Here is a 13,709-nt window from a genome sequence, read left to right as displayed (position 1 = left end):
TTTTTTTTTTTTTCCTTAACTAAAGGAATGGAATTGAGATCATTTGTTGTTAGAATGGTTGGTGAGCGCCCCCATAGAAATTGCAATGCTGTTGAAACCACCCGCAACCTCACTTTTCTAAATGTGCACTGTGCATGCAAGAAGACTGCAAACACAATCGAAAGCTGACGTCTCTAGTACATTTTAATGGAGAGCAATTCATTGATTTAAATCGAGGCCGTCGGGTGGTAAATAAATTACAACCAATTAGTAACTTCAAAGCAAGCGAGAACTCTGGTAAGATACGTGGATGTGGAAAGAGTTTCTGTCTCGCTTGATGTCTGTTAAAACCTTAGCTGAACAAACAACCTATTGACGAACGTATAATCATTAAACCAGGTAATCTTTTTATGCGTCCATTTTAATCTCTTCCCCTTTATCAATTTATCCTGTTCTTTTTGTCTAGAGAAATCGTATCATTACCCTCAGGATTTGGATCATCTTGCTCTCGTGGCAGAGATAGAAAATGTTCAACTAAGTGATTTGCTTTGAACTTTTTGAAACTTATCTATATTAAGTATTAACTCATTTGGTGAAAGGCATCCCTTTCTGCTATTTTCTCAACCTAATATTACAGCAAGCAAAGACCAAGGCTAGACCTCAGAGAAGCCCATTTTTATCAATATAGAAGAGAAGGCGCGAAACCAAACTTCAGAAAGGATTGTCATTCCCTAGGGTTACAGTTCTGATCTCCAGGCTTCCTCTTGCTGGTCGGCTACCTAAGAACTCGTGGTATTACATCCTAGAAAGATTTAAAATTCTGACATATAAGTAGAACATTGTAAGCAAAGTACTGTCAGCTTTCTAAAACAATCCTGCTTGGCTGAAGAAGCAAAACTTTCCTCAAGACACGAAAGCGAATTTGTCGACATAGTGGGCAGGTGGTTGAAGATTATAGGGCGGCTTCAAATGCATTCCCAGAGCTACTTGTTACTACCCTGACTTTCTCACTTTTCAAAAAATCAAGACAACCACCATTAAGCGACTTCAGATGAGAGAGACTGCCATTGAAAAATTGAAAGGATGGCCAACAAAAACCACTCCAAAATCACCATAAAAACTAGTCGCTTGCGTTTGGAGGATTTCAGTAAGGATTTGCTAGAATCTGTTGAGCGAATTCAGTTTAAGGTTAGCCACTTTTCTTAGTACAGTAGATTTTCAAGTATGGCAGATTTGTTTAGAGCGACTAATGGGTTTGGGTTTCCCCTCACGAGGATGCTCGAGTGTCTTGCGATCCCTTGCAGGACCCTATAATATGAGTAGGGGCCTAAATGATACAAAGGGGTTGTTAATTGTTATGTAGCGAAACGAGGGAGTCTACAACCAAGCATAACATTAACTACTTCGGCAATCAAGTCTGTGAATTATAATCATGGATTCATCGGTGATCAAGTGTTGGCTGGTTATGTTAGATTGGTACGCACAAAAGATGCACTTAAGTTGTTCGATGAATTGCATGAGTAAGACTTGTTCTCCTGGAATTCCTTGGTTTTTGGGTTTTCTCGCCGGGAAAATCTGGGAATTTGCTTGGAATTGTTTTTTAGGATGAGATTTGACATGGGTTCGAAACATAATGAAGTTACTGTTATGCCTGTACTTTCAGCTTGTTTTTCAGGATGCTCTATGCAGAAATTCTTGTCCTCCTGGCCATGGAAGTAAAACATAATCTCGTCACCGCCTATTAACCTTCAATCCTGTCACATAGCTCGAATCTTGTCAAAAATCTAATTGTTAGCTAAGAGAACATGCTGTAATGTGATAGTTTTTGTTTTGTTTTTTTGCACATCCATGAAAAAAATTATTTGTTTAGTTAAATGGTTTATGCATTTTATAATGGATCTTATGTATAATTATATTTTAAATTTTAGTTTTGTAAAATGAACTGTTTTTAATTCATGGTGATCTATTTTTTATTTATTTTACATGTAAAAATCTATCTCATAATAATTTTAATTAAATACATGTTTTTTTTAATTACTTTTTAAAAAACATAACTAAAAATATTTTTTAACCGCAACTACAAAAATTATCATAATACCAAACATATACTAAAAATTTTATGTTAGTATTGTTTGTTATTTACATATCTCTTGTAAATAGTAAATAATTAGATTATTAGCTTGCGTTGTATTGTGGTCAGATTATTATTTTTTAACTTAAAAAAAAATCAATGCATTGCCAATGCATTTTCAAGAAATAATTTAATCATGAAATCAAAATATAATACAAATTAGACATCTTTTTTAAAGATTGACCAGGCGACATATTCAATGTAATTTTAAAAAACAATTTAGATGGTGACATGTTGAATTGATTTAGGTTAACCTATTAAATCAGCGACTCGGGTCATGAAACCGTAAAACACTATAGAAAGTAAATCAAAATCAATTATAAAATATCAATCCTTAATCAATACAATATTAAAGGATAAACTTGAAAATAAATATTAAATTAAAAAAACAAAAAAAATTATATGAGTCAACTCGGGTTCACTTGCTAAATTTATAACCCAGGTCATAATATCAAGATAACACAATAAAAAATAAATAAATAAAATTATAAAATCTAATTTTCAACCAACCTAATATTAAAAAATAAAATAAAAAAATAAATCAATTAAAAAAATAACAATAAAACAATCCAAGCAAAAAAAAACTAACCTTTTAATTTGATTAAAAGAATATATACGGATAGTTGGATTGAAATTTATGATTATGTCATCATTAAATTTTTTTTGGTGACATTTTTCTGAAATCATTTTAAAATGAAAATATAAATTGTTAAACGAGGTTGAACTCTCTAATAGAAATGTTGATCAATAATTTATTAAATTAGATGTATATGTTATCAATATGATGATCTACCCATTAAAGGATATAGCATGAAACAAAAAGGAAGTAACTAAAACCTTACCAGGACCAGCATTAATCAATAGAGGAGGCGATTGATAGAAAAATTAATCTTGAGAGTTGATACATAGATAGATAAAACAAGCGTGACAAATTGAAGCAGGCGCCAGCATTTATTCGCCGGCAAACACAACACCGACACGGAAGACCTTTGATTGTTCTGCCGCAATAAAGCCATCTTCTTCCTCTTTTCCTTATTCGTCGAAGGGTGGTCACATATTAATAGAGAGTTTGCATGTGAAGTGATTTGGAAGGCAGAGGAGCGCCATCAAGATAATCTATAGTACGATCGGCATCTAATTATAGCAGTCGTGCAACCCGCTGCTATATGTGGCACTCTGCAATACAGTTCATTAGATGGCAAGTTATTTGTCTAAGATATCGTTAATTAAACTGGTAAATAGACATGTTACCTTATTCAGCTTCAACCTTAATTTCCAGGGTGCCTCTCATTTTGTATCATCCTGCAATAAAACTCATTTTGCAATTCCAGCAGCCTGTTTTCGTTTGCTAACCTCAGATGCTCTTCCAAGAGCTGTTTCTTTTCTTGCATCCTGGGATCCTGGATATTGACGTTTTCTCTCAATCGTGCAACTTCATCACGGAGGCTTTTAAGTTCATCGTGGCTTGCCTGTTCGGGGAATAAACATCGAAGCAGTATAAGATATGATTGTTTTGATTCCTGAACTAAATCTGGTGATTAAATAAACTAAATATATGAGTGTATAAACAAGTAATTAGTAAGGCCTGGGATATAAAATATTTACAATTTTTTCGGTTAATGCATCCAGACGAATTTTTTGGTGGTCACTAATACGTTTCAAGTCGTGATTTTCACTTTTAAGTTGATCTATCACATTTGCTGCTAATTCCAGCTTTGGACTCAATATGGTATCTTTTTCCTTCACCAGGGATTCATTTTCATCCTTCAAGCGTGCATTTTCTACCGCTTGCATCTTCAATTCATCCTCCTGTCTTTTCTTGTCTTCCTGCATATAAAATATTAAACGACCAGTTTTTTATGTAGCACAGTACTACTCAAGAAAATAAATAGATTAATTAAGAAAAAAAGTGAGTACCCTACAACGATCGCGATATGCTTTGTCGTAACCTTTCTTCCTGTCGCGTCGATCTTCTGTTTTGGGTACTGATGTGGTACTTGTTCCGGCAGCCATGTTATCAAGTTGTGCCTTTGGCGTTGCCTTTGCTGCATCCAAGACTGTTGAATTCGGACAGTACCACAAGACAAATCAGAAAAATGAGCTGATGGGGGTGGTCCTGCTGCTGTTTTCTTTTCACGCTAAGTTTTATACATGCAGCATATGGAAATACTCAGAAAAAGAGAGAGAGAGCACTGCAGTTATAATTACAGCCGTAACCGGGTAAAATTGTTTGTTAGCTACAGCGTCATTTCTTATAACTTTTTTTTTTTTTTTTGTCTTTTTTTCTATGTTCCTTTTTAGTTTTTTGTGAGGGGGCGAGTTAATTTTATGAATCTTGGATCAACTAGATTCGGCTTATAAGTTTGGGTTCATATTCATACCGGCTACCGCCATGCCAAAAGTCTCAAAGGCACAGCATCTTGATTTGGAAAATTAGAGGCGCCAATAAACCAAAGCAAGATAAAAATACAAACCCTTTATCAAACAATAAAATAATTAATAAAGATACAAAAGCTACAGCTGCTCCTAGTATAAATGATCAGTTATTACTTACAGGAGGTATCTCCAGTGGGTTCCTGGATGCACCTCTCCCACCCCCATTCCCAGACCGCCTCTTGATTATCAAAATGATCAGGATTCATCGCTAGCTCTCTAATGAATTCTGAAATTCCCTGTGCGTAATGTTTAATATATGGTCTCAAAAACCAAGCCGTGATAAATCAAGACCGGGGAGGGTTTCTGATCTGTAATTGTGAGTAGTAGTCATTGAGGAAGACTTTGTGCTAAGAAATAAAAATGTTGCTTGAAGGGTCCCCCGCGTGTATATCAGAAGTTTAGTGGAAGATTTCGGTCTTTCATTTTGTCGTGACATTGGAATTTGGAATTGTTAATATTGTGGTTGTTGTTATTGGCGAAAGAAAAAAGAAAAAAGAAAAAAGAAAAAAGGGGGCAAACCTTAAATGAGGTATCAAACTATAATTGACTTTTATATTTATTTGCTGGAATGTATTCTCTTATAAAGTATTTTTTTTAATTCTTTCATGTATGATTATATTATATTGTGGAAAATTCATTAAGGAAATTCATTTTCGAGTTAAAGAAAAACATAAATATATATATATATATATATATATATATATATATATATTAATAAAATATTTTAAAATAAAATATTATTACAAAATAATAAATTACTAATATATTTATATATGAAATAATATATTAAGATAATTAATATACAACATAAAAGTATATTAGTGCATCTAATACTTTAAATGTTCAAATACTTTAATACTTTCATAATATTATTAAAAAAACACATTCAAATACAATATTATATGGTAATTATACATTTTAAATCATATAAAATTTGTTATAAAATTAGGATACCATAGGGAAAAAAATTATTTTAAATGTTCTTCAATTACCAAAGAATAATTATATGTCTATAATATTATATTTGAAATATTTATATTATATGTATAGTTATATTTTGTAAAATAAATGATATAATAAATTCTTTTTTTTCCTACCATTACACTTTTTATATCTCCTTTTTTTTGTAAGTGGACAAATAATTATATTTAATGTTATATATATATATATAAACCTTAAAAAATTAAAAGATTTTCAATTATAGGTCTCAAATATGCCCAGTCGGTAGGTAATCACTTTTGCGTAGTTTATTGAGTTGGAAACTGTATCCGCTGTAAGCTTCGTAGTCTCCATGCTAGAATTAATGGAAAAGTTTATGGTTCTAGCATGCTTGGATGTTCAGCTATTTAAACATAAAGACATACAACATTTTCTACGTCAATCAGAGAGATAAATTAGCATCCAAATCATGCAAAATATAGAGATGTTTTCCCACCAACGAGAATGAAATCATGCATATATAATCACATATACGCACAGGGGGAATTAATTTACAGCGTGACAGTCGGCCGGGCAAGGAATAATGATGGATGGTACCCTTAAACAAGGGACCTTGGGCATACAGGAGGCAAATCAATGAAAAATGTAAGCTTCGGAGCGGAAAATTGCGACACCTCATAACATATCCTTGGGACCTTGGGCATTTCCTTACGACGAAAATGCTAGCAACAAAAACTTGAGATGAGTTACAGAATAATTGATAACCCTGAAAAAATCATAATCACGGACCTTTTTTCTTGCAAAGAAAACGAAATTTGCACAGAGGAGTTAGGATCGTCGCGTTCAGACAATATCGTCTAGTTGCCATATTTCTTGAAAGATCGTGATCCCCGGAAGGAATTAAATGACAGGGAAGAGGAGTCAAGATGTTTTTCCATATCGTGGACAGGACTGAGGTTCGGACTGCTTTTTTGGCTATCGAGGAGGAAAAACAGGATGCTGTGGAAAAGGCTATATGGCTAGTTGCTCAGTCTGTCGCTCCATCTTCACTGAAGTTAAAACCGATCCAGTAATTTCTTGTCGGTAGCCATTGATGGCAACTCTGGAACTTATGGTCCCATTTAATGAGGTTTTCTTAATTTCAACCCCATCAAAGGTGCTATTGAATTGAACCTTTTCTTTCTATTTAAAGAATTTGTAATTCATTGACGCGTTTATGTGAATTTTTATTTCATGATAGCTTGCTCATGAGACTTGTAATCGAACCTTTTCTTTCTATTTAAAGAATTTGTTAAAGTTGAGCTTTAACTTAGGCGTGCACTAATGACCTAAAAGAAAACAAGGATCAATTTTTTTTTCTACAGTGGTCGCCCCCTTCTGTTATTCAAGGAAGCGGATTTTAATAATAAAGAGAACAAACTGCAGAGCATCACCGATCCTTGATGAGTATCAAAAAATTTAATTTAATAAAAAAAACATTCAAAATTTTTCAAAAACACAACTCGACCGTACTTCCAAACAAAACTATGAAAAATGCAGAAATAATCCGGAAGCTGATTGCCAAAAACAGGTTTGCGGAAACAGCATAATGGAGGCATTCATATCCAGAAAGATTTCACCTTGCCTTTCATAGTAAAAGAGATTATTAACTTTTAGGCCATTCCAGTAGCTAATAAGCAAAGCCAGACTCCACATAAGCGTTTGCAACAATCAAAGTAGCAGATTCAACAGTAAATTGAAAACAAACTAATAGTTGCAAGCCAGTGATCTTAACACTCCAACAGTAACTTACATGACAAACCAAATTAATTGAAAACACACCCATAAAGCCATTTCCAGTGATCTTGGATTTTCTGAATGGCTGATACCTGTTATTCTTTTACAACTGTGCCACTCGCATCCACAACCACTTGAGTATTGCTCTGTGTTTTGCTTCTCATGCATTCTCTGGCAAAAAGAAAGGAGAAAGACTGAGGATTGTATGCTTCGAAAATCAAACAAACAAAAATTCGCTTACTACATCTGCTGCATCTAGAGATTTGGCTGAATTGTTTTTTAATAACAATTAATATGCCAACGAGCTGTAGACTAGTAGACATTAGTGTCCCTCCTCTCCCAAGAGATCTCGAGTTCGAACCTCTCCTATATAACTAAAAAAAAAAACAGTTGATATGTTTTAAGATCAGATGGCATTTATAGAACCAGTGGAGATAGGGGCACTAACAATCACTCTAGTTTGCAGGCTCATGATCATTCAAGCATATCCGATTTGTAATTTGCAATTCATTCTAGGAGTTGTCGGCCATGCAGGTGAAAGTTCATGGACTATTCAAAAGATGGGTTCTAACAATTGAAAATTTTAATTTCCTTGTTTGCCAATTTGATGTCAGGGTGATTATAACAGTAACGTACTCGCAGACTGGCATGAATTGTTTTCTGTACTTTGAAATCAAACAACGTATTCTCTAAAATGAAGACATGATAATTTTCTAGGATGGTCAATCCAAGCAGTAAATTCAGTACGTTCTGCCTACGAATCAAATGATTGTATAAAAAGATCACTTATATATTTCCTCTATTTTCAAGTCACAATCTCAATTCCCCTCTTCCCAGGCCATTCTTCTGATCTCTTCTGACGCGTCAATGGATTGCCTAACAGAAAGTTGAGCCACCCTGTTGGCAACAGCAAGCCTGGTGTTTTCTCCACTACGAGAGAGTTCAAGTGTAGACCATCTATCTGACATGAAACTAATCTAACATGGGGTGTAAATGCTAGGACATAGGAGGATTAGTCCAGGCCAAGAAGCCTTGAAAAGAAATAACCTGATCGAATACTCAAAATTAGCTTTAAAGCCACTTGTATTTCCCAGACAAAGATATATGTAAACTTAAGGGGACCAATTAGCCATCCCATGCATGCATTCAACCAAAGTCATAGGGATTTTGTTAACGAAACTAAAGAAAGATTTAGGTGAAGCTAACCGAAGAGACTGGGTAAGACTGGCAGCTTCATGAAAATTGTTCTCATCTCGTGCTTTCAAAATTTTGAACATGAGATTTAGGCGCTTCTGATTGCTTGCAGCCTGTTGTGATATCAGGAACGTTTCCTTTTTGAGTTCATCACATTGAAACTCAATCTCTTCAAACTTCTCTCTGACTTCCTTTTGCCCTTCTCTAATATGTTTTTGTTGTTCAGCAATCTCTACCATCTCAGCTTTTAACCTTTTCACTGTTGCTTTTATTTTTCCACTTCTTTTCCTTTTCTGTACACAAAAAATTGAGCAAAATAACATCATTTTAGTCTCACATTAAAACAGGCCATAACCTTAAAATTAACATAAAATACGTCTGAAAAAAGATCATATGTTGTCAGCACAGATAAAAATATTGATCCTCATAAGTAACATTATCTCTGTGGGCTGTTCCCTGAGGTCAAGTTAGCAAGTAAAGTAGATGCAAGATCACTAAACCTACTTTACATGTCACCCAAAAGAAAAACGATGAAAGTAAAGAATTGCAGAAGCTACTCTAGAATTGCGAGTTGTTCATGAAGGGGCAAGGTTGATATTTCAAGTGAAGAGGGACAAAAAGAAGACTCTGTTATTACGTTGCTATCAAGAATTTTCTATTCCTAAGAAATAAAATAGTTGAGGTTATGTTTTATCCACTTCATAGCATTATGAATATGAGAATTTTTATTATGATATAAGGAAACAAAATAGTACTAGCTGGTATTTTCGAGTCAATTTTTAATTCCTGCAGCAAGATGAAATTCAACTTCGTTATAGGCACGCCAATATTTACGTTCAAAACAGGGGGGTTCGTGAGAATCTAAGAAGAATTATTGGTAAAAAAATTATCATTTATTATTGAAGTAAATATTGACCACCTTGAACATGCTGTTATATATTATATGCTCTAATATATGGCTTCAGAAATTCAATAACGTATGCAATTGAGACCAAGTGGAAATTTAAATTTGACAGTCTACATTCAGTAACGAATGAGTGCTTAGGTAGGCCGATGGTATTTCCAAAGAAGAGGGAGTGAAGTCCTAGATTCAAATATGAGTCCCACGAAACATGAAGTTAAAAAAGAAAGTACGCCTGCAAGAGACAGAAAAGCAAATGAGTTCAACTTTAACAAAATGAGTATTTTTGTATTGTTAACGTAGTTATTAAACCTGATTCGGGGTTGACTTGGTTAAAAAGTTGGGTTTTGAGTTTTATACGTCAATCCAGAAAAATTTTAAAAATATATTTAAAATTTTAATATTTCATATGAAAAAATTAAAAAAAAATCCATGTGAATATAGATTATACATGTTGTAAATAATGAAGTTTAAAAGAATATTTTAAAAAGTTTTTTATCCCACATTGAAAAAACATAACTTTTTTCTTGTGAACATAGAGTATATATACTAAAGAGCTTCAAATCCCACATTGAAAAAATAACTTCTTTCTTGTGAACATAAAGTAATATATTAAAAAGCTTTAAATCTCATATTAAAAAGATATTATGTTATCCTTTTAAGTTGAAGTATTTAAACCAAAAAGTTTTTTATCCCACATTGAAAAAACATAACTTTTTTCTTGTAAACATAGAGTATATAGAGTATATATACTAAAGAGCTTCAAATCTCACATTGAAAAAATAACTTTTTTCCTTGGGAACATAGAGTATATATACTAAAGGGCTTCAAATCTCACATTGAAAAAACATAACTTTTTTCTTGTGAACATAGATTATATATATGAAAGGGTTTTAAAAAATATTTTTCTAATATTTATATAGTGAACTTTAAAAAGTGTTAATAACCAACTAAACAAATATGAAAAAAAAGAGGTATAGGAGAAAAACCACATTTAAAAAAAAAAAAACAAGGTCTTGTCCGGGTTCGCTGGGGTCATAAGTCGACCTACCGGGTCGATCAGGATTTGCCGAGTTGTTGCACCGGCCAGTCTTTTAACAAACCTGAACCGGTTCAGCTACTGGGTCCCGGATCGACCCGTCAAAACCGAGACAAAACCGAGCCAAACCGGTTTGAACCGAGCCAAACCGAGACAAAACCGAGCCAAACCGGTTTGAACCGGTTTTTGCCCTAAAAAACCGAAACCGGTCGGTTTGACCCGGTTTCAGTTTTTTTTAAAAAAAATTTCGGTTTGGTTACTTTTTTTTATAAAAACCGAACCAAACCGAAAATGATCACCCATAGTAAATTCAATCTAAAAGATCAAAAAAGGCAGTCACTAACCACAACCACCAGTCGTTTTCACACTACCATCTACCATTATCTTTCACACATGGAACTTTGATTTTTCATGCTTTCATTTTGTGTATAAATAGGTAGCTAAGTTTATATTACTAAGTGTGAGAAATAAAAAAGAGAAACACTATAGAGAAAGAGAAGGTAAGAGTTTGAAAGTTTGCAATTTATGTACACTTGTTGTTTGTAAAAAAAGATTGTTTTTATCTTCCCTGAGTATTTCAAAACCATCACCAGTAATCTCTCACATCATTAACAATTGATATCAGAGTCTTGTTTGTAAAAAATAGAGGAGTTTTTTTTAGATACATTTGAATTTTCAAATTTGTCAAAAACACGTTTTATTCATTCCATAGTGTAGGGTTCTTCAATACATACTTCACAGTGCAAAAATCAGCCTCATCGGATCAAGAAACAAGAAAGCTTAAAAAATATCAGTAAAAAAATATTCAAAAAAATGCTTTAAAAAAAGATGAAAGTCGACTTAGGCTAATATTTTAGATTTATGACCTGGGTCATAAGACCGGTGTGACCCTATCAAAGGCAAACCCGAAAAAACAAAGAAGTCAGATTCTTAACCAAACAAACATCAATAGATGAAATTGAAGGGAAAAAAAAAAACAATGCAAAACAAAAATAATAACAATTAAAAGAATTAGGACTAAATTCATTAAAAAAAAATATTTCGGGATGGAATTGTAAAAAACCAATCCATTAAAAAAATGATTAAAAAATAACAATTAAAAGAAGCTGTACCAATTTCACACAAAAATTAAATGAAAATAAATGTCTAGGGATGAAATTGTAAAAAAACAAATCAATCAAGAAAATGATTCAAAACAAAACAAATAGCAATTCAAATATGAGAATCAAATTTGAAAATCAAATTCAAAAATCAAATGACCATGTATGAAATAAAAAATAAAATTCAATTAAAAATAATCAATGTAAATAATAAAAATTGCAAATAAGAGAAGATGGATTGAATTCAAAGAAAAAATAAATTGAAGAGCTGATATGATTTTTTGCATGGTCAGCATACAATCCCAAGAAAAGAAAAAAAAAAGTCATTTCCAGCCAAACCTCTTCGAACCACCTTACACGTACTATCCAGAGAGAAAGAAAAGAACGAGATGAATCAAATAATACGATAAAAACACCATTAGAACTACCAGAATCAACCGCACACGCCTCCTGAAATCAAATAATACTTTGGTATACTTGAGATGTAGCTAAAATGATCATATTACCTCGTGACAAGGGCTTCAAGATCCTTTTGTAGGGGTGGGTTCTCTTAAATGTGTGTAGCCGCTTTGTACATGAAAGAGCCATTTTAAGAGAAAAATAAGCTCTTATGTGTGAGTTTTGGGGGACCCTTTTTTGTTTAAGCAACAACCCATCAAGACTTTTATTATGTTCTTTATTGTCTATTGAGTCTTGTGTAAGATTTGTTAGTGTTCTTGTGTGCACGCGTGAGGTTTTTGAGTTTGAATTTATCACTTTTGAACCCTGTATCCGCCTTGTTTGACCTGGAGAAATCTGGACTCGTCTTCACCCTTGGAGCAGGCAATTTAACCGAACCATGTAAAATTGGAAGAAGTTGTTTTTTTCTCATTCTCCTTCAAAACATTTCACTCTTATCACTACAATTTTTCGCCTCCTGCGCTCCACAATTATAGATTCACTGAAAGACAAACTTGCTATGCTAGCAGAGTGAGTGCCATGTAAAATAAAAAGAGAGAAAATCTTTAAAGACTGACTGCTTTTTTCATGAAGTGAGTTTAAAGACTCTGTAGAGCATCGAGTACCCTTGTATCCCTACAGTAGTTCCACTTTGATCTACCGTCCAGAAGCAGTAAAAAATAAAAATATAAATTAGAGAAACCACTAGTTTAGTTTTACTGCTCCAAATCGACAAACACCGAGCTATTATTATAAGAAGTGAGCATGCTTATAGAATTTGTACTAAATCGGAGGCACGTAGCAGTGGCCGCATCAATTAAACATTCTTTGAATGAATTCCTACTACCCCATGGCAAATGGCTGCAATAGAATTCTACATACCTGAAGCCTACTCTCAATCGATCTCTTAGGGCTTGGTTCCTCGGCTACCATTGTGCATTCCATGATCTTTTCGGAATGGCGATCTGCTTTGCTCTGCTGTTTTCTTTCTTCCTTGTATAAGAAACGGTTGATATCTCTGTATGATCGACAACCGATACTCAGCAATGGGATTAGCCTACCAACTAGGGATAACTAAGCGTCACCTACTTTCGGGCTAAGGATCGGGGAAAACACTTGCATATTTAACCTTGTAGTTATTACAATATTTTAGACCAATTGGTGAGGAAATTTCGGGCACTCTTTCTTAAATTCTTCCTCCGCGCTAGGACGCGCGATACGAGAGAGTAATCGGGCGATGGAGCCTGGTACCTTTCTTTTTCTTAGGAAAAGGAAAAAACAATAGCGAAAAAAAAATTAATTGCCCCACAAAGTTAAAGACAAAAGCTTTTTTTGAATTTAAAAAACAATATAAGGGTTGATATATAATGTATTTTTTTAGTAAACAAAAAAAAAAAAACTTTTATAGCATTCAGTGGTAGTGTCGTGGGAAACTCTTATACAGTGATTGTATGCTGACATGGAAACTCTTTCATAGTGTCATTTCAACTAAAATAACATATAAATCTTGAAATCATGACTCATCTTGATATTAATCTATTAGCTTTGTAGATTTAAAAATAATCTAAATGACTAATAAAAACTTAATTTAACTTAAAAATAAAATATAAAATGATATTTTTTAAAAAAATATTGGGACCATGACAACTTGGATATCCCCTAGTAATCTTTGGTTAAGCCATCAAACCCACAACTCAGATCATGGACTCGATCGAGTTTAATAATTTTATCTTTTAAAATAATTTTTAATTTAATTATACGATAATAAAAATACAA

At 33.3% G+C, this 13,709-nt stretch overlaps 2 protein-coding genes across 2 annotated transcripts; both read right to left on the bottom strand.

Annotated features, from left to right (window-relative positions):
• Positions 1–2,963: 2,963 nt before the first annotated feature.
• LOC18094074 (uncharacterized) lies at positions 2,964–4,931 on the bottom strand. Its single transcript, XM_052450131.1, has 5 exons — positions 4,665–4,931; positions 4,028–4,167; positions 3,716–3,937; positions 3,362–3,579; positions 2,964–3,286 (listed from the first exon to the last, which is right to left on the bottom strand). The coding sequence occupies exons 1-4, from the start codon at positions 4,750–4,752 to the stop codon at positions 3,379–3,381; spliced, it is 651 nt and encodes a 216-aa protein (XP_052306091.1). The 5' UTR covers positions 4,753–4,931; the 3' UTR covers positions 2,964–3,286; positions 3,362–3,378.
• Positions 4,932–7,088: 2,157 nt separating this feature from the next.
• On the bottom strand, positions 7,089–13,222 carry LOC18094073 (uncharacterized). The gene is made up of 3 exons (XM_006368234.3): positions 12,816–13,222; positions 8,468–8,748; positions 7,089–7,432 (listed from the first exon to the last, which is right to left on the bottom strand). The coding sequence occupies exons 1-3, from the start codon at positions 12,876–12,878 to the stop codon at positions 7,357–7,359; spliced, it is 420 nt and encodes a 139-aa protein (XP_006368296.1). The 5' UTR covers positions 12,879–13,222; the 3' UTR covers positions 7,089–7,356.
• Between the last annotated feature and the right edge of the window lie 487 nt (positions 13,223–13,709).

The sequence above is a fragment of the Populus trichocarpa genome, chromosome 1 (assembly GCF_000002775.5).
Source record: "Populus trichocarpa isolate Nisqually-1 chromosome 1, P.trichocarpa_v4.1, whole genome shotgun sequence".
Classification (NCBI taxonomy): domain Eukaryota; kingdom Viridiplantae; phylum Streptophyta; class Magnoliopsida; order Malpighiales; family Salicaceae; genus Populus; species Populus trichocarpa.
The sequence above is the reverse complement of the archived record's forward strand: the minus strand, read 5'-3'. Positions and strand labels throughout refer to the sequence as shown.